Source organism: Podarcis erhardii (assembly GCF_964252035.2).
Source record: "Podarcis erhardii genome assembly, chromosome: 9".
Classification (NCBI taxonomy): domain Eukaryota; kingdom Metazoa; phylum Chordata; class Lepidosauria; order Squamata; family Lacertidae; genus Podarcis; species Podarcis erhardii.
The window spans coordinates 18,475,393-18,497,281 of NC_138512.1; the positions used below are offsets into that span (position 1 = coordinate 18,475,393).

General features: G+C 43.6%; 1 protein-coding gene across 2 annotated transcripts in view; it reads left to right on the forward strand.

Moving 5' to 3' along the window:
* The window catches only part of NWD2 (NACHT and WD repeat domain containing 2), a 65,912-nt gene that overhangs the window by 35,080 nt on the left and 8,943 nt on the right, over window positions 1-21,889 (forward strand). The window contains exons 3-5 of one of the 2 annotated variants that reach the window (XM_081875610.1): window positions 7,727-7,843; window positions 16,843-17,046; window positions 21,276-21,420. In XM_081875610.1, the coding sequence (XP_081731736.1) occupies window positions 7,727-7,843; window positions 16,843-17,046; window positions 21,276-21,420 (466 nt within the window). Of the gene's footprint in view, window positions 1-7,726; window positions 7,844-16,842; window positions 17,047-21,275; window positions 21,421-21,889 lie in introns of those variants that run through there. The other variant, XM_081875611.1, reaches the window with a different exon arrangement.

Genomic DNA, 21,889 nt, shown 5'->3' on the forward strand with positions numbered 1-21,889 from the left:
ACAGACTCCGCTAACCCAGAAATAGTACCTCGGGTTAAGAACTTTGCTTCAGGGTGAGAACAGAAATCGCGCTGCGGCAGCAGCAGGAGGCCCCATTAGCTAAAGTGGTGCTTCAGGTTAAGGTCAGTTTCAGGTTAAGAATGGACCTCCAGAACGAATTAAGTACTTAACCCGAGGTACCACTGTAGTTCGTTGGCTGTCTATTGTCTCTACAGACTTGGTATCTTATCTTGTCATCAGTTTGAAAACCCAGAACATTCAGCTGATCAGCCTAAGGAGCAATTGATTTTGAATCAGATGCTTCTCAGCTCCTGTTGGTTTTTCCCACAACACTAACGTCGTAGGGCTGTGACACAGAAGCATCAGCTTTGCATAATTTTTAACGAACGAGGAACACGCACACAAAATGGGACTAGGTTCTTATGTTGTACAACAGAATGTGTGCATACCTAATCAGGCATCCAAGTATTGCTGTTCAGTGGCCAAAAATACTGAATTGCAATGATGTGATTATGCTTGGCACATGGAAACCAGAACTGGGACAGTAGTATGCCAACTTATGCTGAAGGGCAGGCTTTTCGTTTGCAAGATCCTCTCTTTTTAAAGGTCAACGAATTGCCTTTCAGTTGCACGTTGTGTGAATACTGATGTTAAGTAGTTGTTGGTTTGGGGATGATTTTTGTTGCTGTTGTTGTTACTTTACACCCTCCCTTCTAACTTGATAATGTAAAGGATTAGTGCAGTTACATGTGTCTGATGCTATAGTTTGTAGCATTTATACATACCACCTATTTTTTCAGGTTCTTAGACATGGTTATGTTGTTGGATTCAGAAACATTAGCAAATTTGAATATGAAGAGGAAATCCCATCACCCATTACTGGAAGAAGTTCCCAATATATTGACAGTAAAAATCCAGAGGTTTGCTGCCTTCAAGGGCAAAAAATCTGCACTTTTGACTTACACATTTAGTACCTGTTTTCAGTGCCAGATACCGGTAACAAGCAACAGAGCTTAGCTTTTATCACCGTGCCCTGTTTGGGAAATCCCAGAGGCATCTGGCTGGCTATTAATGGAAAACCAGAATACATGGCCCCTCAATCTGATCCAAGAAGAGAATTGTTGTGTTGTGTACCTTCAGTGGCTTCCATACCATAAGGTTTTATTTCCACAAGCCTTGACTAGATCCCTTATTTGGGGGATTAGCCTGAAAACTATGTTCAATAGAAAGGAAATCCTAAATGAATCCTAGCATTATTTCAATAGGTCCTACGCTACATTAAGATACTGGTAATAGAGTTCCTTATCAGGCATGCCATTTAGAAAAAAAAGGTTAGTCCCCCAGCCTCTCACAATTCTCTGCTTTCTTTCTTTAAATTACACACCCTTGAGATAATTAAAAGAGCTGTTTAATTCAAACCTTTCTGAATCCAAGAGATAGCACATTGGCAGAAGCTTGTGATGCGCAATTGATGTTGAAGAATACAATAGTAGGCCATATTCATCAGAAAAAAAATAAATGGCAGTAGTGGGGATGTAAATATAAACAAGAAAGATGTTCAAGTGCCTGTGCAGTTAAGAAGACCATGATCTTTAGCAAAACTGTTCTGTAGTCCTTATGTTATCCAGCCAGAACACACACATGCCCAATGCAGAAGCTTTCATTCTGGTGATAGTATGCAAATCTTTGCAACTAATTCAAGGAGCAATCTGTGCACACTTAGTAGGATGCAAGCCCCACCGTATTCCATGGTATGTCTTCCAAATAAACTTGCATAGGATTACCCCTGTTGGTAACTAAAAATTATTTAACTACAGTTGCTATGTTTTAAATCCCCTTCATGGATCACTGCCTTGCTGTGGCGAAGGGGCTTCAATAACTCAGAGTTTTCCCAATAGTGATGTATGGAAGTGAAAGCTGGACCATAAAGAAGGCTGATCACCAAAGAATGGATGCTTTTGAATTCTGGTGCTGGAGGAGACTCTTGAGAGTCCCATGGACTGCAAGAAGATCAAACCTCTCCATTCTTTCTTTCTTTTTTTTAATAATTTTTATTAATTTTACAACATAAACAAAATACAAACAAACATAACACGACTTCCCCATACCTCCCCTTCACTGCATCCTTGTTTTAAAATTTTTTAGCAATCCTTCATCCATTTTTATATTTAATTCTCTTTAAAATTTTCTTAAGCTTACATTTTTACAGCTGTAATTCTTTATATCAAATCCCTTGACATCTTAACATTCCGAAATTTTACAACAATTTTTAAGATAAATTTTAAATTTTTTCCAGTCCTCTTCCACTGTCTCTCTCCTCTGGTCACGAATTCTTAAGGAAATCAGCCCTGAGTGCTCCCTGGAAGGACAGATCCTGAAGCTGAGGCTCCAATACTTTGGCCACCTCATGAGAAGCGAAGACTTCCTGGAAAAGACCCTGATGTTGGGAAAGATGGAAGGCACAAGGAGAAGGGGACGACAGAGGACAAGATGGTTGGACAGTGTTCTCGAAGCTACCAGCATGAGTTTGACCAAACTGCAGGAGGCAGTGGAAGACAGGAGTGCCTGGCTTGCTCTGGTCCATGGGGTCACGAAGAGTTGGACACGACTAAACGACTAAACAATAACAACAACAAAATGTTTTAAATTCTGGAAAGACTGGAGAAGCAGTAACATGGGCTATCCCTGTTCTCTCATTCCTGCAAGAGTTGAAGACCGTCTCTATTTCAGTGACTGCTTCCCATGGTCAATAGCAACTGACAGAGCAATCTTATACTTGCATCATATGGAGACTGGAAATAGAGTTGTCACTGTTCCGGTGAAATGTCTGCATATCCAATAAGTGCTCGGCCCAAGAAGGGAAAGGGGAGGAAATACAAGTGTACAAAATACCAAAAGTGTGTAAAAATTACAGGTGCACTCCCTGTTGTCCGTGGAGAAAACCAGCATAGTCCACCAACCAGGGATTGTGCCAGCAGCAGTGTCCCATGCCTTGCATAGGTAAAGGTAAAGGGACCCCTGACCATTAGGTCCAGTCGTGACCGACTCTGGGGTTGCTTTATTGGCCAAGGGAGCCGGCGTACAACTTCCGGGTCATGTGGCCAGCATGACTAAGCCACTTCTGGCAAACCAGAGCAGCGCATGGAAACGCCATTTACCTTCCTGCCAGAGTGGTACCTATTTATCTACTTGCACTTTGATGTGCTTTCGAACTGCTAGGTTGGCAGGAGCAGGGACCGAGCAATGGGACCTCACCCTGTCATGGAGATTCGAACCGCTGACCTTCTGATCGGCAAGTCCTAGGCTCTGTGGTTTACGCCACAGCGCCACCTGAACAACAACACAAACACATACCCCATTGCCAGCACATACCCCTGCAAGATGATGTCACAGTGCCCACTCCCGTCAGCTCTATTAGCAATAACCCTCTTGCTGCCAGTCCAAAGGCATCCTTCCATACTCCAAGTATCCACTGTTTGGGACAACACAGCACTCACAAAGGTCTCAGAGCAGGCATTCTGGAGACCCACCTGGGCAAAAGTTAAGGTTCCTTCCTTGGATCCCAATATACTGTTGGAATACAACCACCCAGTATTGATACCCAAAGTTGACAAGGCTGCTATAGCTCCTCAGCCAGTATAGGATTGTGCCCTGGGACTCTATCACAACCCCTCCTCTTAAGACTCTTCAGTTACTCAGTTCTGCTTCTCATTGTCTTGGTTTGTGTATATGAATTAAGCAACTGCATAAGCAACAAAAGCTATGAGAGAACCTCCACTTTCTCTCCACGCTGAGAAACAGCTTTTTCCCCCACTGTGTGGTACCAGAGAAAGCTAAGGTGCATGGGGGGGGGGGGGGAAGGAAGCTTATTTCTGATAAGGTCTCTGCTAGGGGTGGGACTGAGGCCATGGGGCACAATTGGCTTATCCCTAAATTGTGGCCTGCAGGCTCTTCAGCAGATTATTTCAAATTTAAAAGAAGCATCCCATGAAAATTCCACGTTGTCAAAGATGACTTTGCTCGCTTCATTGCATCCTCATTGTGCCACCCTGCAGAGCTTTCCTGGGTAGTGTGGGGCGTTTTACAGTCTGGCCCAGGGTAGTTAGCAGAACCAACAGTAGTTTTGCTGTTTTGCAAAGCATTTTGAGGATAAATTTTCTTGCACCCACTGGGACCTTGACTGCACTATTACAGCAGATGAGTTTTGAGAGGTGCTTGTGCAGAGCACTGTCTAGTCCTGTTGTAGAATCATAGAATCATAGAGTTGGAAGAGACCACAAGGGCCATCGAGTCCAACCCCCTGCCAAGCAGGAAACACCATCAGAGCACTCCTGACATATGGTTGTCAAGCCTCTGCTTAAAGACCTCCAAAGAAGGAGATTCCACCACACTCCTTGGCAGCAAATTCCACTGTCGAACAGCTCTTACTGTCAGGAAGTTCTTCCTAATGTTTAGGTGGAATCTTCTTTCTTGTAGTTTGGAACCATTGCTCCGTGTCCGCTTCTCTGGAGCAGCAGAAAACAACCTTTCTCCCTCCTCTATGTGACATCCTTTTATATATTTGAACATGGCTATCATATCACCCCTTAACCTCCTCTTCTCCAGGCTAAACATGCCCAGCTCCCTTAGCCGTTCCTCATAAGGCATCGTTTCCAGGCCTTTGACCATTTTGGTTGCCCTCCTCTGGACACGTTCCAGTTTGTCAGTGTCCTTGTGCTCGATGAGTTTCATTTAGTAAGGCTTGAGGATGTGGACAAGGTGCGACCACTTGTGCTCTGGATCCTTGACACTCTTGGCTGATAAAAATTAGCAGGGAGGTGACTGTTGGAAATTCCTTTCTGGGCTCAGTTCAAAAGTTCTGGTTTTGACCTATAAAGCTGTAAATGGCACAGGGCCGCAATGCCTCAAGGACCATCTCTCTGCATATGACGACCCAAACCTTGCAATCATCATCTCAGGCCCTTCTTTGTGTGCCTCCTCCATGAGAGGTCTGGAAGATGGCAACATGAGAATAGGCCCTTTGCTAAAGTGCCTCCCTGTTTGCTCTCCCCAGGGATGTTTGCCTAGCATCTTCATTACATATATAGTGGTACCTTGGGATGCTTAATGTAGCATAGGACCTATTGAATATGCCAGACCCATTTACAGCCAAGGGCTATTAACCCAAGCCTGCTGTACAGTGGTACCTCGGGTTACAGATGCTTCAGGTTACATATGCTTCAGGTTACAGACTCCCAGAAATAGTACCTCGGGTTAAGAACTTTGCTTCAGGATGAGAACAGAAATCGTGCTTCGGCGGCGCAGCAACAGGAGGAGGCCCCATTAGCTAAAGTGGTGCTTCAGGTTAAGAACAGTTTCAGGTTAAGAACGGACCTCCAGAACGAATTAAGTACTTAACCCGAGGTACCACTGTATTTAGGTGCCAGGCAAAAATATTCCTCATCTCCCATTCCTCTTTGTCTAATTAAACAAATGGGTCCTTTGAAACTGCAGGAGTTATTGTTTTTGTTTATTACTATATTATGTAATTTTGCATTTTTATATTGTAAACACTGCCCTCAGATGAAGGACAGTATAGAAATTTAATAAACGGTAATGGTGATGATGATTGTGAATTCATCTCATAATGTAGTTTTTCAAGGCTTTGAAGGATACAGTCCTCTAAGGGACTTAACTACTGAGTAAGCATGCTTAGGACTGTACTGTTGTAGAGTTGTACAAATGACAGAGTGGAGTTTCATTCCAGGCATCTGGAGCATATAGCAGACTGAAAAGTTTGTAGAGTGCAGCTTTTCTCCTGCTATGACTCATTTCATAGCACATTGTTGGCACCAGACAAACGATGAGCTGATAATAGCAGCTGCAACACCCCCTCTCAGAGCACTCCGCATGCAGTCTCCTTCTCTCCTGTTCCCACACCTTCCCTTGTTCCTCCTGTTGCATAGTCCTAGCCCCCACACCCTGCACATATCCCCCATACTTCATCATGGGGAAAGGTTTTGGGGTTTTTTAGCTGATCTCCACATTGGGGCCCTAATGTGTAAATTGGATGTCAGAATTTGCAGGCACAGGGGAAACGATGCAATTCAGTAGCAGCAAATACAGTGGTACCTCTGGTTACATACTTAATTCATTCTGGAGGTCCGTTCTTAACCTGAAACTGTTCTTAACCTGAAGCACCACTTTAGCTAATGGGGCCTCCTGCTGCTGCCACACTGCCGGAGCACGATTTCTGTTCTCATCCTGAAACAAAGTTCTTAACCCAAGGTACTATTTCTGGGTAAGCAGAGTCTGTAACCTGAAGCATATGTAACCTGAGGTACCACTGTATAGGCAAAACAAACTACCCAAAATTATTTTGCCAGTCTTTGCTCCTTTAAACACAGCAGTGTCCCTCTTTTCCATCTGAGCTAAATTATGAAGTGAAGTGATGCCACACTGTCTCACTTAATCTCTTTAAATAAATATAACAGCTTCCCCCCCCCCCCGCACAAACACACACGTACAATAACTTGCATCTTATTAACATTATTCAAATTAGATCTTTAGGCAAAATCGAAAGTCTAAACAGCAAGCCATCTGTCATTTTATATTCACTGAGACTATTGCTTCCAAAACAGCAAAATATTAAAGGGGGGGCGGGGAATGGCATTATGGGGGTCTGAGTTGTAGTGGTTTGTCTTCTATGGAAGGTACAGTGGAGGTTTCAAAGCTGGCTTCTTTTTATTTTCCTTTGCTTCGTTCATTTCTTCATTCTTCCTTTTTAACTTTTAAGCCACCTGCCGAAAGTGAGCAAGGCTGTTTCTTTCTTCTCAAACTGCTGGCCTTAAATGTAGAGACAGACGTTAGGCTGATCTTTCCCCAGAGTGATGGGATCCACACTCAAACCTGCCCCCAAATTCTGGACTTCATCTTCAGACCTAACCAACACTAGCTCTGTGGTTCCACCCAATGAACCCACACCAAGATCAGGCCCCAGAAAACACCAAACATTTTTTTAAAAATATATTTCAAGACCTGAATGGCATATGCAAAATGTTATACCAAAGAACTTTTTCTCTCATGGGCACTTGAGATACTGAGAAACTTTATCTTTTTTTTTCCATTTAAAAAGATTCTAGCCCTCATAGTTATAAATGGTTGCTGGTGGCAATCAAGGCTCTGTACAGTGGTACCTCAGGTTAAGAACTTAATTCGTTCTGGAGGTCCGTACTTAACCTGAAACTGTTCTTAACCTGAAGCACCGCTTTAGCTAATGGGGCCTCCCACTGCTGCCACGCCACCAGAGCACGATTTCTGTTCTCATCCTGAAGCAAAATTCTTAACCCGAGGTACTATTTCTGGGTTATCAGAGTTTGTAACCTGAAGCGTATGTAACCTGAAGCGTATGTAACCTGAGGTACCACTGTACAGGTAAATAGCTTCAGTCTCTAGGATTCTGGGAGGGGCCCCCCAAAGTGTTCTTGTTCTGTGCCACTGGGGGCATAGCTGTCAACGTTTCCCTTTTTTTAAGTGAAATTCCCTTATTCCGAATAGGATTCCTCGCAAGAAAAGGAAAAAGTTGACAGCTATGGCTGGGGGTCCCCTACCACCCAAGATTAAAAGAGGGATAAAGCTCAAACAAGTAAACAAAGTTAACACCAAATCTCTGATTGCTTCGTTGTTATATGTTGGAATGTTAAATTGTGAAGTGTATTAAGAACCACATTGTTTGTTGGATTTCCAGGTCATTGACCTATACTGGGGAGTGGAACCAGAAGAATGGGACAGACCAGAGTTGCAGAAAACTCGTATGAGGCTCCTAGAAGATTGCTTGAAAACATCTGCAGGTCCATGTTTTGTTGTGGGTATAAAAATAATGCTTTATCTAATTAACCTACAAGCCGTAGTGTGCTTATAGATGCTTTCCTAAGGACATACCTTTAACAAACAACCTAATAGTTCACTTTATTTTAACCTCACTCTGCAGCCACTACAGAGTGCCTATATATCAGCAACTCTTCCAATAACCTCATGATGTTACTGACACCCCTGTGAAAATTAGTTATGTAAATTATGGTGCACAGGAGCTGACCTCAATCTTTGCTGCTTCATTGGAGGGAGTATATATTTTACATAACGCTTCCAGATTTGTTTTTAGAACAACTGTTTCAGGTTTTGGATGTTTTGGATGGGGCTGAAACAGGGGTAGCCAATCCTACAGATTTTGGCTGGACTTCAGCTTCCATCAGCCCCAGCCAAGATGGCCAGTGGTGAGGAATGATGGGAGTCGTAGTCTGACAGCCTCTGGAAGATACCACACCAGCCGCCACCACAATAAAACTATTGCGGTAACCCACAAACAGATGCAGCAGAATAGCAAATTTTCAGCAGCAGAAGTCTTGCTGTAACAAATTTGATACTTGGCCTTGCTGGCTGGAGCTGACAGTAGCTGGATTCCAACTGCCACATGTTTCTCATCCCTGCTCTGTATCATCTGTAATCGCCACCAGCTGTATCTTCTTGTTCTCCTCCAGGGTTGCAATTGCACTGATGCCTGCTCTGAGCCCAGGAGCCCTCTGGGTAGAAGCATGACCTTTCTTTGCAGCATTTTGCTCCACTCGAGCTAGAATCATCATCTCTTGCTTTGTCTCAGGCCTGTATTTGTGGGCCAGTTTCAGAAGCCAAGTAGCTTGTGGGAGCTATTTAACTGCCAGGGGCACCTTCAGACTTTTGCAGACCTGGTCAGACCTAACAAGATCGTTTCCCAAAGTGGGTCCGATCCCATTTGGGCTGGTTATCTTGCCTAATAATAATAATAATAATAATAATAATAATAATAATAATAATTTACTTATATCCCTCCCTCCCCAGCTGAAGCTGGGCTCAGAGCAGCTAACAACAGTAAAATAATACATGATTCTAAAATCAATTCATTATAAAATCAGTTCAAATCAAATGAATGGCAACCATTGGGCTAGAGTTAAAAGGAGGGGGTCAGGCTGTGCCTTGGCCAAAGGCCTGGTGGAACAGCTCTGTTTTACAGGCCCTGCAGAAAGATGTGAAGTCCCGCAGGGCCCTAGTCTCTTGTGGCAGAGCATTCCACCAGATCGGAGCCACAGCCGAAAAAGCCCTGGCTGTGGTTGAGGCCAGCCTAACTTTCCTGTGGCCTGGGACCTCCAAGATGTTATCGTTTGAAGACTGTAAGGTCCTCCGTGGGACATACCAGGAGAGGCGGTCCCATAGGTACAAGGGTCCTAGGCTATATGGGGCTTTACAGGTTAAAACCAGCACCTTAAACCTGATCCTGTACTCCACCGGGAGCCAGTGCAGCTGGTATAGCACCGGGTGAATGTGATCCCGCGGCGAGGACCCCGTAAGGAGTCTCGCCGCGGCATTCTGCACCCGCTGGAGTTTCTGGGTCAGTCTCAAGGGCAGCCCCACGTAGAGCGAGTTACATTAATCAAGTCTGGAGGTGACCGTCGTGTGGATCACAGTGGCTAGGTTAGGGCGAGAGAAGTAAGGAGCCAACTGATTAGCTTGGCAGAGATGGAAAAATGCCGCCTTTGTTATAGCTGCAACCTGCACCTCCATGGAAAGGGAGGTGTTGAAGATTACACCCAAACTCTTAACGGACGGTGCTGGCACTAATTGCACCCCCGCAAGAGATGGGAGTTGATGCCAAAGATCTTGGGCCTTTTTTCAAAGAGTGTGTTGACGGCCCTCATAGTCTCCTGCTTCTTGACCACAGCAGGAGCTGCAGCCACCTTCTTTGCCTTGGCCTGTTTTCTCCCTATGGCAGCTTGATGAGGGAGGAAATCTGGCAGGTGAACATACTACAGGTGAACCCAATGGGAGTGTCAGGAAATAAGCAGGAGGTGTGAAAAAATTACCATAGTGATTGTGCTCGTTACCAGAAACACTGTATGTATCAAGAAGGAGATCAGGGGGAAGGGGGTTGGGAAAATAGGTGCTGTGAGAAATGAGGCGAGGAGAGAGAGAAATAAATGATCAGATAATCAAAGAGAGAAGGGGGAATAGAGAGAGAGAGAGAGAGAGAGAGAGGCAAGAAGTTGGTGGAGGGAGAGAGAGAAATATACAAATAAGCAATAAATCAAAATGGATAATCTAGTTACTAAATATTCTAGTTACTAAATATTCTAAATATTTACTAAATAAATATAAACTAAATATTCTAGTTACTAAATATTCTAGTTACTAAATATTCTAGTAATTGTCACCCATGGTTTGCTCACATGCATGCAATAGCTGAAAATTTGCTGTTTCATATGCTGTAGGCCTGTGGCTTTTAGAGATAGATGCTTTTAATATTAGAGGGAGAAAGAGTAACCTGTTTTTTGTGGTGGGTTCAAGAACCATCTTGGCTTTTTATTGTTTGAAGGTGACCATCAATAGGAGTATATTAAAACTGCCAAATATAGCATAGGCTTCTTAGCCAGTGAGTTATCTTAAACAAGACAAGACAACTTGTGTGGCCATAAAGAGTTTCACCACAATTTCAGATCTGAAGGGAAAATGTAGAAATTGCCTTTGTCACTTGTTGGCAGTTTTTGTGTTATGCAGACTTATGTTTGCTTTTAATTGCTGGTTATGCTAATGCATTCAAAGAAGTTGAGCTGTAGCTCATTTCTAACAATTTTCCAATCACAACTTAGAATTTTAATGCTCAGAGCGCAGAGATTAGCAGAGTGCTGAATCACAGCGGTTGTTAAAAGAACAATTCCATTCATAGATTATCCCATCTCAAGAAGTATTTGGAACAGGCTCAGTTTTGTGGAGCTACTTTCATATTTTTTCCTTGTTGGATCTGTTAATGGAGATTCTGGATTACAAAGTTATAAGCAACAGATTCGTTTCATTAAAAAAAAGTGGAGAAATTGGAGGAAGAATTGTAGGACGGGACACTGATAACCACTTAATATAGCTTTGTGTGAGTTTTCTTTTCTTTAAGGCTCTGTACCAAAGAATAGCAGGGAATAATAGGAAAGTAATAGAAGATATTTCTGTATTCATGTTTGTTGTGTCTTCTCTATTCAAAGCAGCAAATTCAGCAAAGCAACTGGGTGGCAGGGGGTGGTTAGCAGCAACCTCCCTGCAGATATGTGTGCAACTAACCCAGAGATTCCCTGACCTCATGCTATCCCAATGAATGCAACACCAATTCAGTGGAATGAATTTTTCTTTCACAACACATTCAACAATCGTGAGCTGCTTGTATAGCTCACCTCCACCTTTGAAACGTATTGTGATTGGCATGGCCGATGGTTGATTGTTAGATGCCCATACCATCTTCTGCAGTTAGGCAGCCACCTTGGCACTTTGGACCGGCAACGTTGGCGAGAAAATTGCAGTGCCGTTTCTGTTTGATCCATTTGCTTCTTTACTGCCTATAATTGTAACTTTGCTGGTAGGCATTTCTTTCCTCAGTGAGGCTGCCGAAAAGGTAAAGGACCCCTGACCGTTAGGTCCTGTTGCGGACGACTCTGGGGTTGCGGTGCTCATCTCGCTTTACTGGCCGAGGGAGCCAGCGTACAGCTTCCGGGTCATGTGGCCAGCATGACTAAGCCGCTTCTAGCGAACCAGAGCAGCTCACGGAAACACCGTTTACCTTCCCGCCGGAGTGGTACCTATTTATCTACTTGCATTTCGTGCTTTTATCATAGGTTGGCAGGAGCAGGGACTGAGCAATGGGAGCTCATCCCGTCGCGGGGATTCGAACCACCGACCTTCTGATCGGCAAGCCCTAGGGTCTGTGGTTTAGACCACAGCGGCACCCGCGTCCCAAAGGCTACCATAGCTCTGCTCAAATGGAGTAGTCATTTCCTACAAGCTTTCGGTCACACTGCTGTTGAGAGGCCAATCTCTTTATGAGCCAGGTTTTTGTACAGCGGCACGTGCTCTTCCAGCATTGCAATTTCAGTTTGTGCAGAAGTCGTCGTTCTCTCCCCCACACAGACACCAGTATGTCACAAGGACACACTGATGCTTCCGTTCTTCTTTGTAGCAGAAAGGTCGATGCCTAGCCATCCCTCACTTTGATCAAATGTCATTTCAAAAGATGAAGGCAAAATGTTATTATTTTCAGGCCACATGTGCCTGAATCTTCAGAGAAACAAAACATGATTAAACAGAGAAACACAGAGCACTATTTTCTCATCTTTTGGTCTGACAGCCAAGAGGCAGAAAAGTATTGCTTAAGGGTCATGATGTCCTGTTATTCAAAGCCTCTCCTTAGCATTGGCTTGGATACTAACAGTGAGCCCTAAATAAAAGGGAACGGAACTGAGAGCTGTTGATCTTTCAACCCCTCGATTGCCAGGATTGCTTGTGCTGGTTTGGGCAGGAGGCAGAGTCAGTGCAGCTGTTTTCCGAATCATGTCCATTGTTTGCTCCGGACTATGACAAAGCAGAAATATACACTGGTGTGTTCTGTTTTTTAGGGAGGGGAGGGGAACTGAAAATTGAATTTCTGTAAAACCATTACTATTATTTATAAACTGCTAAATGATGCTCTCAATGCTAAACAATGAAAATAAATATAAATCCCTGCTAGCTGGTTGCAGTGGAACAGACAAGAAACAAAAGGAATAGAAAGGGGAAGAGTGGGGAATCTGCAGTATGTTCTCAACAGACTCTAGATACTAGTAAAATTTGGTCACTGTGCATAATGTTCTCCAAGTTTGGTTTGTTGAAATCCAAATCTCCTCCTCTTCTTCTTCAAAAATCTTTGACAGTATTTGAAACATCTGCTTTTGCTACAGGTGGTTTCAAACTAGCTAAGAAAATACATTTTATTGCCTCAATTTTTTCAATAGCTAGAGAGTGTACATTTCTTTTTAACATGTTGATTCCATGTGTTATTTGCATATTCCATCCTGCTTTTGTAAACCACTCTGGAAGCTGCACTAGGGTGACATATAAAGCTTATCTTATAAACCTCCTATAAGAAAAAACTACTTCAGTAGTTCAGTGGGAACATTTTTACATAATCTTTACGTTTTTAAAGTTAGTGTGGTAGTGGATGGAATGTTCAAATCCCTTCTCCACCATGAAAACATCTGTGGTGCCTCGCAAGACATCAGTGGTGCCTCGCAAGACGAAAAGAATCCGTTCTGCGATTCTCTTCGTCTAGCGGTTTTTTCGTCTTGCAAAGCAAGCCCATTGACGGCTTAGCGGATTAGCGCTATTAGCGGCTTAGCGGCTTTTAGCGGCTTATCAGCTTAGCGGATAAGCGGCTTAGCAGCTTAGAAAAGTGGGGGAAAGGGGGGGAAGTCGGAAAAACTCGCAAGATATTTCGTCTTGCGAAGCAAGCCCATAGGGAAATTCGTTTTGCGAAGTGCCTCCAAAACAGAAAACCCTTTCGTCTAGCGGGTTTTTCGTCTTGCGAGGCATTCGTCTTGCGGGGCACCACTGTAGCTGAATTTGGACTGGTGACGTTCTCTCACAATAACCCACCTAATAAGCTGTTTTGGAATTTCATGAAGGAATGGTGAGATAAAAATATAATAAATTGGTTTAAAAAGAAAGAAACTCATTTCCTTTTCACCTCAATAACTCTGTTGCTGAGAGAAATAAGAATTTGTAATTATTTTGCATAACAGCTTTTAGACATTCCTACTGTCTTTGAATATGATTTTTTTTAATTTCTAAAAATCAACTAGTTCTAATAGAATGCCATCTAGTGGCTCAATGTGATATGCTAGTTCTATGTGTGATTGTTAGGGAAAAATTAATTTGTTTAAAGGCCAATCTGCTCATTATGTTAAATACTGGAAATGTATACTCGATTCTGACCAAACTAAGCCTCCTGATGTATATTTTGCTCTATACACTTCCAGAGTTAACGCTAAATACATTACTTCTGGTAAATGAGCCACCATAGCTGCTAGAGGGCTGTGAAAATTTGTGTCCCAGGCTCTTTAGACTCTACCTATGTACTATCTGAAACCAAAGGGTTGTCAGATTTGAAATATCTGGCTCTCCTTACCCCGCTATTCTTACCATTCAATCCTGAATGTTTACACAGAAGTAAGTGCCACCGACTTGGTGGCAGTTACTCAATAGCAAGAAATTCTACGTGGGGTTGTTTTCATTATTTGTATAAATTACTTTTCCATGAGTGACTGGAAGATTTGAACCTTATTCTGCTCTGGTTTCACTTTGCTGTCAGGAACATTTGTGGCAGGTTTTATTTTGGGAGCTAAGTTGTTTGTAGTCCCACTTTCCCCTTTGATTACGCTCGTTAATAATCAACTGTACAGGAATCAAGTCAAGAGGGGCTACTATTATCTGCGTATAAATTAGGAAGATAATCTACCTCAAAGTCTGCAGAGTATGTGTGGTGCTTTTCATCAACATCATGACTCACCCAGGATATTAAAGCACCTCAGGATGAAAAGCCTTCTTGGGGCTCACCCAGATTACCTATTTATTGAGCATTCCTTCGGAATTGTTTGTGGGGAAGTTACATTGCAAAGAGCATTCATCCTGATTTACTTGTGGAGTATCTGTGTGTTTCCCTGTCACTTTCCTAACCACAAAAAGTCGATTATTATTTTTTAAGTGGATTTGTTGTTCTGCGGCAACAGAGCACCTTAATCCATCTTAATTCACAAATTCCCTGGTTATGCCCTTGAATCCCTTCCCCAAAATACTGACAATCTGGAAGCGCCTTCAGATTCCACTTCTATTGTCATTTCAAGCTCCCCAGTAATTTAGCTTTAATTGCTCTGAACAATGTTCTTCAGCTTAAAATCTTAGCACTTTAAATTATTTCAGTTTGACTTTTCCAGAAGACAAGGAGGCACTTTTCAGAAATCCTTGGGAATTCAACTTTTATGTATTCACTGTGTTGTTTAATAGTGCCTTTTAAAATGTAAGTAGGTAGGTAAGTAGATTTAGTAGTTATTAGCTTTGGCTGTTTAAGTCAGAAGTACCTGTTTCCCATTACTTGCCATTTTCCTAACTAACCAAAAGTCTGTGATTTTAAGTGGCAGACAGAAATTCAAATGCCACCAGGTTGCAGGGGCCTACAGTGGCCTAGTTTAAAGCAAGCTATGGGGCTTATGTGAACAAGCAATGTGCTAACACAGGGCGCTTAAAAGTTCCCACTGCACTCGCTTCCTTTGCTACCAAACAAACCAGAGGCTGGCTTCCATGACATTTGAACTCAGGCGCATGGCTTGCTTCCTCCAAACATACCACAAGTGGTAAGCAAGGTCTGTTCTTGGCTTACCACCTGTGGTTTGGGGAAAACAAAGCATGATCTCAGGTTTGGGTAGCATGACAATCATCCTTTAGCTCAGGGATCAGCACACTTTTTCAGCAGGGGGCCGGTCCACTGTCCCTCAGACCTTGTGGGGGTCCGGACTATATATATATTTTTGGTGGGGGGGAATGAATGAATTCCTATGCCCCACAAATAACCCAGAGATGCATTTTAAATAAAAGTACACATTCTACTCATGTAAAAACATGCTGATTCCCGGACTGTCCGCAGGCCGATTTAGAAGGCGGTTGGGCTGGATCCGGACCCTGGGCCATAATTTGCTTACCCTAGCTTGTTTCATCTGTGATGTAGCAGAACTAGAAGAGGAGCACTGTGGGAGCTTTAGAGAAGTGTAGGAACTTCAGAGCAGCACGTATCACCACACAGCTTGTTCATATTAAACCATGGTTTGTTTTAAATTATGATCTAGTGTGATGTGACCTAGTATTGAAGGTGCTCGAGAGAATCACCAGCTACCTACCTTCGCTTTGTAGAAAAATTATCTTGTAAAGCTTCCCTCCATGGTCTCTTCTTACCACACACAAGCAGCCCAATTGCTATTTACAACAATTGCTATTTGCAACACTGCTTTAAACGATAGCAACAGTCTGTTATTAAATTTTATTGATACATCTTTACTGCAGGGAGGGAGGAGGACCAACAACCAAAGAGAAGCAAAGTAGCAGCACTCTCACGTTGTGCCATGGTTTGTTCATTCTAGCCATGGTTTAGTTTAGCATAATGTGCAAACCAGGCCTGTATCTGTCAGTTTGCATGAACATGATGCAGAGTTCCCCAAAAATAGACCAGAGGAAATTGTACTTCATCCAGCAGAGCTTTACTTGCTACTGAAGGCAAATGAGCATAATGGTCACAAATCCAATACATTCAGGATTGGCACAATCCATAAAAATCCAGTCGCAGCACTTACAATGAAACTTACAATACAGTGGTACCTCAGGTTAAGTACTTAATTCGTTCCAGAGGTCCGTACTTAACCTGAAATTGTTCTTAAGCTGAAGCACCACTTTAGCTAATGGGCCTCCTGCTGCTGCCGCACCGCCGGAGCACAATTTCTGTTCTCATCCTGAAGCAAAGTTCTTAACCTGAAGCACTATTTCTGGGTTAGCTGAGTCTGTAACCTGAAGCATATGTAACCCGAGGTACCACTGTACAGTGGACGCTCGGGTTGCGAATGTGATCCATGCGAGATGCACGTTCGCAACCCGCAGCGCATGCACAAGGTGAAATTTAGGACTTTTGCACATGTGTGACCCCCGAAACCCGCAAGTAACCCATTCTGGTACTTCCGGGTTTCGGTGGGTCCATAACTTGAAAAAACACAACCTGAAACATCTGTAACCCGAGGTATAACTGTACTTATAATAAGACTAAACCTTAACACTATAGCATACAGAACAGAACACCACAACAGAAACAAAGAGTTTTTTCCTCCCCAATGGGCAACAGTATCTTCATAGAAAGCAAGACCTGCACAAACTAGGTAACTCAGACATCACTTAGTATGTCTTTAGCTTTGTTACTAAACTGTACTTTGTCTTGCACGTACACAGGGCCTTCTGGGAGAAAAATATGGCAGCATCCGAATACCAGGAGAAGTGGAAGCATCTGAATTTGAAATGATTCTGGATGCTGCTATCGAGGCCAAGCTGGAAACAAAGATTTTGGAAGAGTGGTATTGCAGAGATGAGAACTCCGTGCCACCGATGTATTACCTCAAACCAAAATTTGAAATGCCGAGGAACAATCCCAACATGGTAAATCGCCTTCCTGAAATGTATAGGTTTCCATTTGTTTCATAGTCATTGGATGTCATTGGCTAGTTTTAACCTTTAAAGCCCTATACGGCCTAGGACCCTCGTACCTACGGGACCGCCTCTCCTGGTATGCCCCACAGAGAAACTTATGGTCTTCAAATAAAAACATCTTGAAGGTCCCAGGCCACAGAGAGGTTAGGCTGGCCTCAACTAGAGCCAGGGCTTTTTCAGCTGTGGCTCCGATCTGGTGGAACGCTCTGTCACAAAAGACTAGGGCCCTGCGGGACTTGACATCTTTCCGCAGGGCCTGCAAGACAGAGCTGTTCCACCAGGCCTTTGGCCAGGGCACAGCCTGACTCCCTCCTTTGGCAATCTTTGCGGAGCTCTGGCCCAATGGTTGCCATCGGTTTGATTTGAATTAATTTTATAATGAACGATTTTAGAGTGTGTTGTGTTGTGTTGTGTTGTACTGTTTTATTGTTGTTAGCCGCCCTGAGCCTGGCTTCGGCTGGCGAGGGCGGGATATAAATAAAATTTATTATTGTTGTTGTTGTTGTTGACTATAGTTAACAATTTACCACGTTTATGGAGATACCTCTGCTTCACTTTTTCCCCGGTGTGAGCAAGAGGAACAAATAGCATGCCTCCAAACTGGGGATGATCATCTATTTTGCTACCAAACAAATCACAATGTGTAAAGCAAGGTTTGGCCTATGACTTAGCAATCATAGTTTTTTTCATAGAATTGTGGCGTTGGAAGGGACCAGGAGGTTTGCTGTGTTATGCGAACTCTGCAATTCTCTCCAGGAGTCGGTCGGAATTTTAGGACTGCAAGGAAGCTAGAGGTCTCTAACAGAACTCACAGCATCCTACAGTTGTGTGGCCAGTTCCCGCCCCCCCCCCCGCCCCCCAGGAAGAAATAAAGACACAGGACACCAAGAATTAAGGTTAATGGGCGAAATAGGCCACAACTTTATTGAGTACAGGAATGAGTGGTATTGCCTTAGGCATTGGCCCCTATCGACTAGCCGGCTTCAGCCCGATTGTGTGAAGACCGGCAAGGGTTAACCACCAGTAGAGGGAGTCCTGCTGAGGCATGTCAACTAGAAACTCCCCCAGAGTCACCGCTTGGGGGCGTGCCTTGGGCCCTCACCTCCATAGGCTTCGGACAGGGCCATTCCCCATAGGCTTCCCCCCAGAGTCCATTGGGAAAGTCGTGGCAGTTAAATTGGTAAACTTACTGTGGCATCTCAAAGGCCCTTCTGTTATCACGATCCAGCTTCTATTACTGTTACATCTCCATCTTATTCCTCCATCTGTTTCTGCATCGGTTCGCTGGCCAGGAGCTGTGAGCGCAGTTCAAGAGCCCAAGTCAGACCACCCTTGAATAAAAAGTTCAAACACTGCGCTGGTTTGAAGAGATAGGGAGACATTCATATCTAGCGGCTGTTGAGCAAAATAAATTGTTGATTGCAATCCAGCTCTCAGCTGGCAAGAGTCCATAGCACACACAGAAACATGCACACCATCCCGGGATTGGCATTCTTCCTGGCACTCAGCAGAACAGCCAACGTTTCATGAGAATGAATTATCCTCTTATTCAGATACAGAGTCAAGATACATTTGTAAAGCAGAACAGGATCCCTCCCTAAAGTTGTCCACAGCTCCTAGCAGAGTTGAAATCTGTAAACTAATAGGTTCAAAGGGCGATAACACTGTGCCAAACTAAATCCCCTTGAACTTCAAACCGATTTCAAACTTGTTCAGTTGTTAGACAAACACAAAAGCAGCTTTCTTTTATATATTTTTTGTTTTATGCATGAATGACTGTATTGAAATATATAATAATAATAATAATTTATTATTTATACCCCGCCCATCTGGCTGAGTTTCCCCAGCCACTCTGGGCGGCTCCCAATCAAGTATTAAGAACAATACAACGTTAAATATTAAAAACGTCTCTGAACAGGACTGCCTTCAGTTGTCCTTTAAAATTAAAATAGTTGTTTATTGCTGGGAGGGTGTTCAACAGGGCAGGCGCCACTACTGAGAAGGCCCTCTGCCTGGTTCCCTGTAACCTTACTTCTCGCAATGAGGGAACCGCCAGAAGGCCCTCGGCGCTGGATCTCAGTGTCCGGGCTGAACGATGGGGTTGGAGACGCTCCTTCAGGTATACAGGACCGAGGCTGTTTAAAGGTTAGCACCAACACTTTGAATTGTGCTCGGAAATGTACTGGGAGCCAATGCAGATCTCTCAGGACCGGTGTTATGTGGTCCCAGCGGCCACTCCCAGTCACCAGTCTAGCTGCTGCATTCTGGATTAATTGCAGTTCCCGGGTCACTTTCAAAGGTAGCCCCACATAGAGCGCGTTGCAGTAGTCCAAGCGGGAGATAACCAGAGTATGCACCACTCTGGCAAGACAGTCCGCGGGCAGGTAGGGTCTCAGCCGGTGTACCAGATGGAGCTGGTAGACAGCTGCCCTGGACACAGAATTAACCTGCGCCTCCATGGACAGATGTGAGTCCAAAATGACTCCCAGGCTGTGCACCTGGTCCTTCAGGGGCACAGTTACCACATACTGAAACAAGAGTTAACCTGGTTAAGTTTGATTAATACGGAGGTGTCAGGCTTTTGAGCTGCTCAGTGGCCCCAATATTTTGGGGCAGAGAACAGCAGCACCCCAATATTTAGGGGACCGCCACCCACCACACGCCCCAGCCTCCACCCAGCAGCCCAGAAGCCAGGTGGCAGCTGGGACAAACAAGCACAGAGGTCGCCCTCTGCCACAATCATCTGAGCGGCATCACATGATGCGTCACGTGACATGTCATGTGACACATCGCCTGACCGCACCAATGTGGGGGGCAAGTTGGCACCCCTGGAGCTACTACAGGAGATTTAAGGTCTGAAACAGAAGCCCAGCACACTGAGGCCTCAGATTCTTTTTCAGGCATAGAGAGTACAGGGCTGCTGCACAGATTATGAACTTGACTCCTTGATATAACAACTAGGATTACGATTTTTATATCTTTTATTGGGGTGGTCATATTTGACCTCCTGACCTGAGGTTCCCCACATCTGTTATTTTGGACTTATAAATCTTGTTGCTTAAAAAAAAAAAAGAATATTACAGCTATGTTTGTTACTGGTTTTTTATTCAGATGTTTTATTCGTTTTCACATTTTTTAAATTTGCTGAAATTGTGCATTACCTTGCAATCCCCCTTGAAGTCTGTGCTGAATGTTGATGTATTTTGAATAACACTGTATGACATTAGAGACATAAACTAGCCAGATATAAGGGTTTTTATGCAATGTTGATTTTAATGTGCGAGATAGAAGACTGGGTTTTCACTCCTTCCATTAAAACAGTGTTATTGTGCAATTGTATAATATGTGGTAGTAATTTATTGTGTGCTGTTAAGCCTCACACACCTATCACTCTCTAATCATAAGTCCTGCTCAAATTTGCATGTACATAACTCGGTTTCTGTACATTGATTGATCTACATGTGCAGCAGAATAGACAGGGCCACTTCAAACTCAAGGCAACTGAGGGATAAATTTTCATTGCTTTTCTGAAAACAGAAAACTCCCACAGCAGGGAATGGGCTAACCTAGCACATTTCCCCGTGCTTTGTTAGCCTTTATTTTCTGTAATTTTTTAATGTGAGAGAGTCTTCAATGTGTGTAGGCAGAAGTGGTACTGTTACCCCTTTCACCTCATGCTGAACTAGAATTCTGAACTGGAAGTGTGTGTAGACTCAGCTTTGATAAACAGCAGCTAAATGTATGAACTGACTCCATTGAAATGCACTGCATATCGGGTGACATGAAGCAGCATGAAAGTTCTGCCTGAAATATTATATCACAGTTCTTTCTAGAGTATCTGATATCCAATTATAACATTCAATTTGTCACTTGATGTTGCAGTAATTTTGTTAGGGATATGGATGTGCAGGGCAGCTCTGTAATGAGACTTTCCTTATTTTCAGTAGGTGTTATACTCCTTATTACCTAACCTTCATGGTGTAAGCCCCATCTATTCCAGGCATTCCTGGAAATAAGGAAAAAGGAGAAATGTTTGACTATGGGGGAACTTCGTCTTTGCTATGTTATTTTAGCTATTGTTGCCCGATCTCTTAAATGCAACCCTGGTGGTTGGTGAAGAAATTGATGCTGGCATGTACAGCTTTAATTAACTATTTGTTTTTGTTGTTGTTTTAAAGATGGAAGCATCTACGAACCCTGTCAGTGACAGCAAATGGCTGGAGATATCAGAAGAGATTAAGATGATGATTAAGACAGCTGTGAAGATGCTTTATGAAAAGGGGAAAATGAAACACAGTCAAGCAAAGAGATATCTTTCCTCTGGTAAACATTGAATTCGGGCATGCAGTGTACAGATGGTCATACATATATTTCTGTGATCAGTCAAGTACATGCAAAAAAGGAAATATTTTTCTTTTATTTTGATTGTAATAAAAGTAAAGGGACCCCTGACCATCAGATCCAGTCGTAGCCTACTCTGGGGTTGTGGCGCTCATCTTGCTTTACTGGCCAAGGGAGCCGGCATACAGCTTCCGGGTCATGTGGTCAACCACATCTGGCAGACCAGAGCAGCGCACGGAAACGCCGTTTACCTTCCCGCTGGAGCGGTACCTACCATATTTTTCACTCTATAAGACGCACCAGACCACAAGACGCACCTAGTTTTTGGAGGAGGAAAACAAGAAAAAAAATATTCTGAATCTCAGGAGCCAGGACAGCAAGGGATCGCTGTGCAGTGAAAGCAGCAATCCCTCTTGCTGTTCTGGCTTCTGGGATAGCTGCGCAGCCTGCA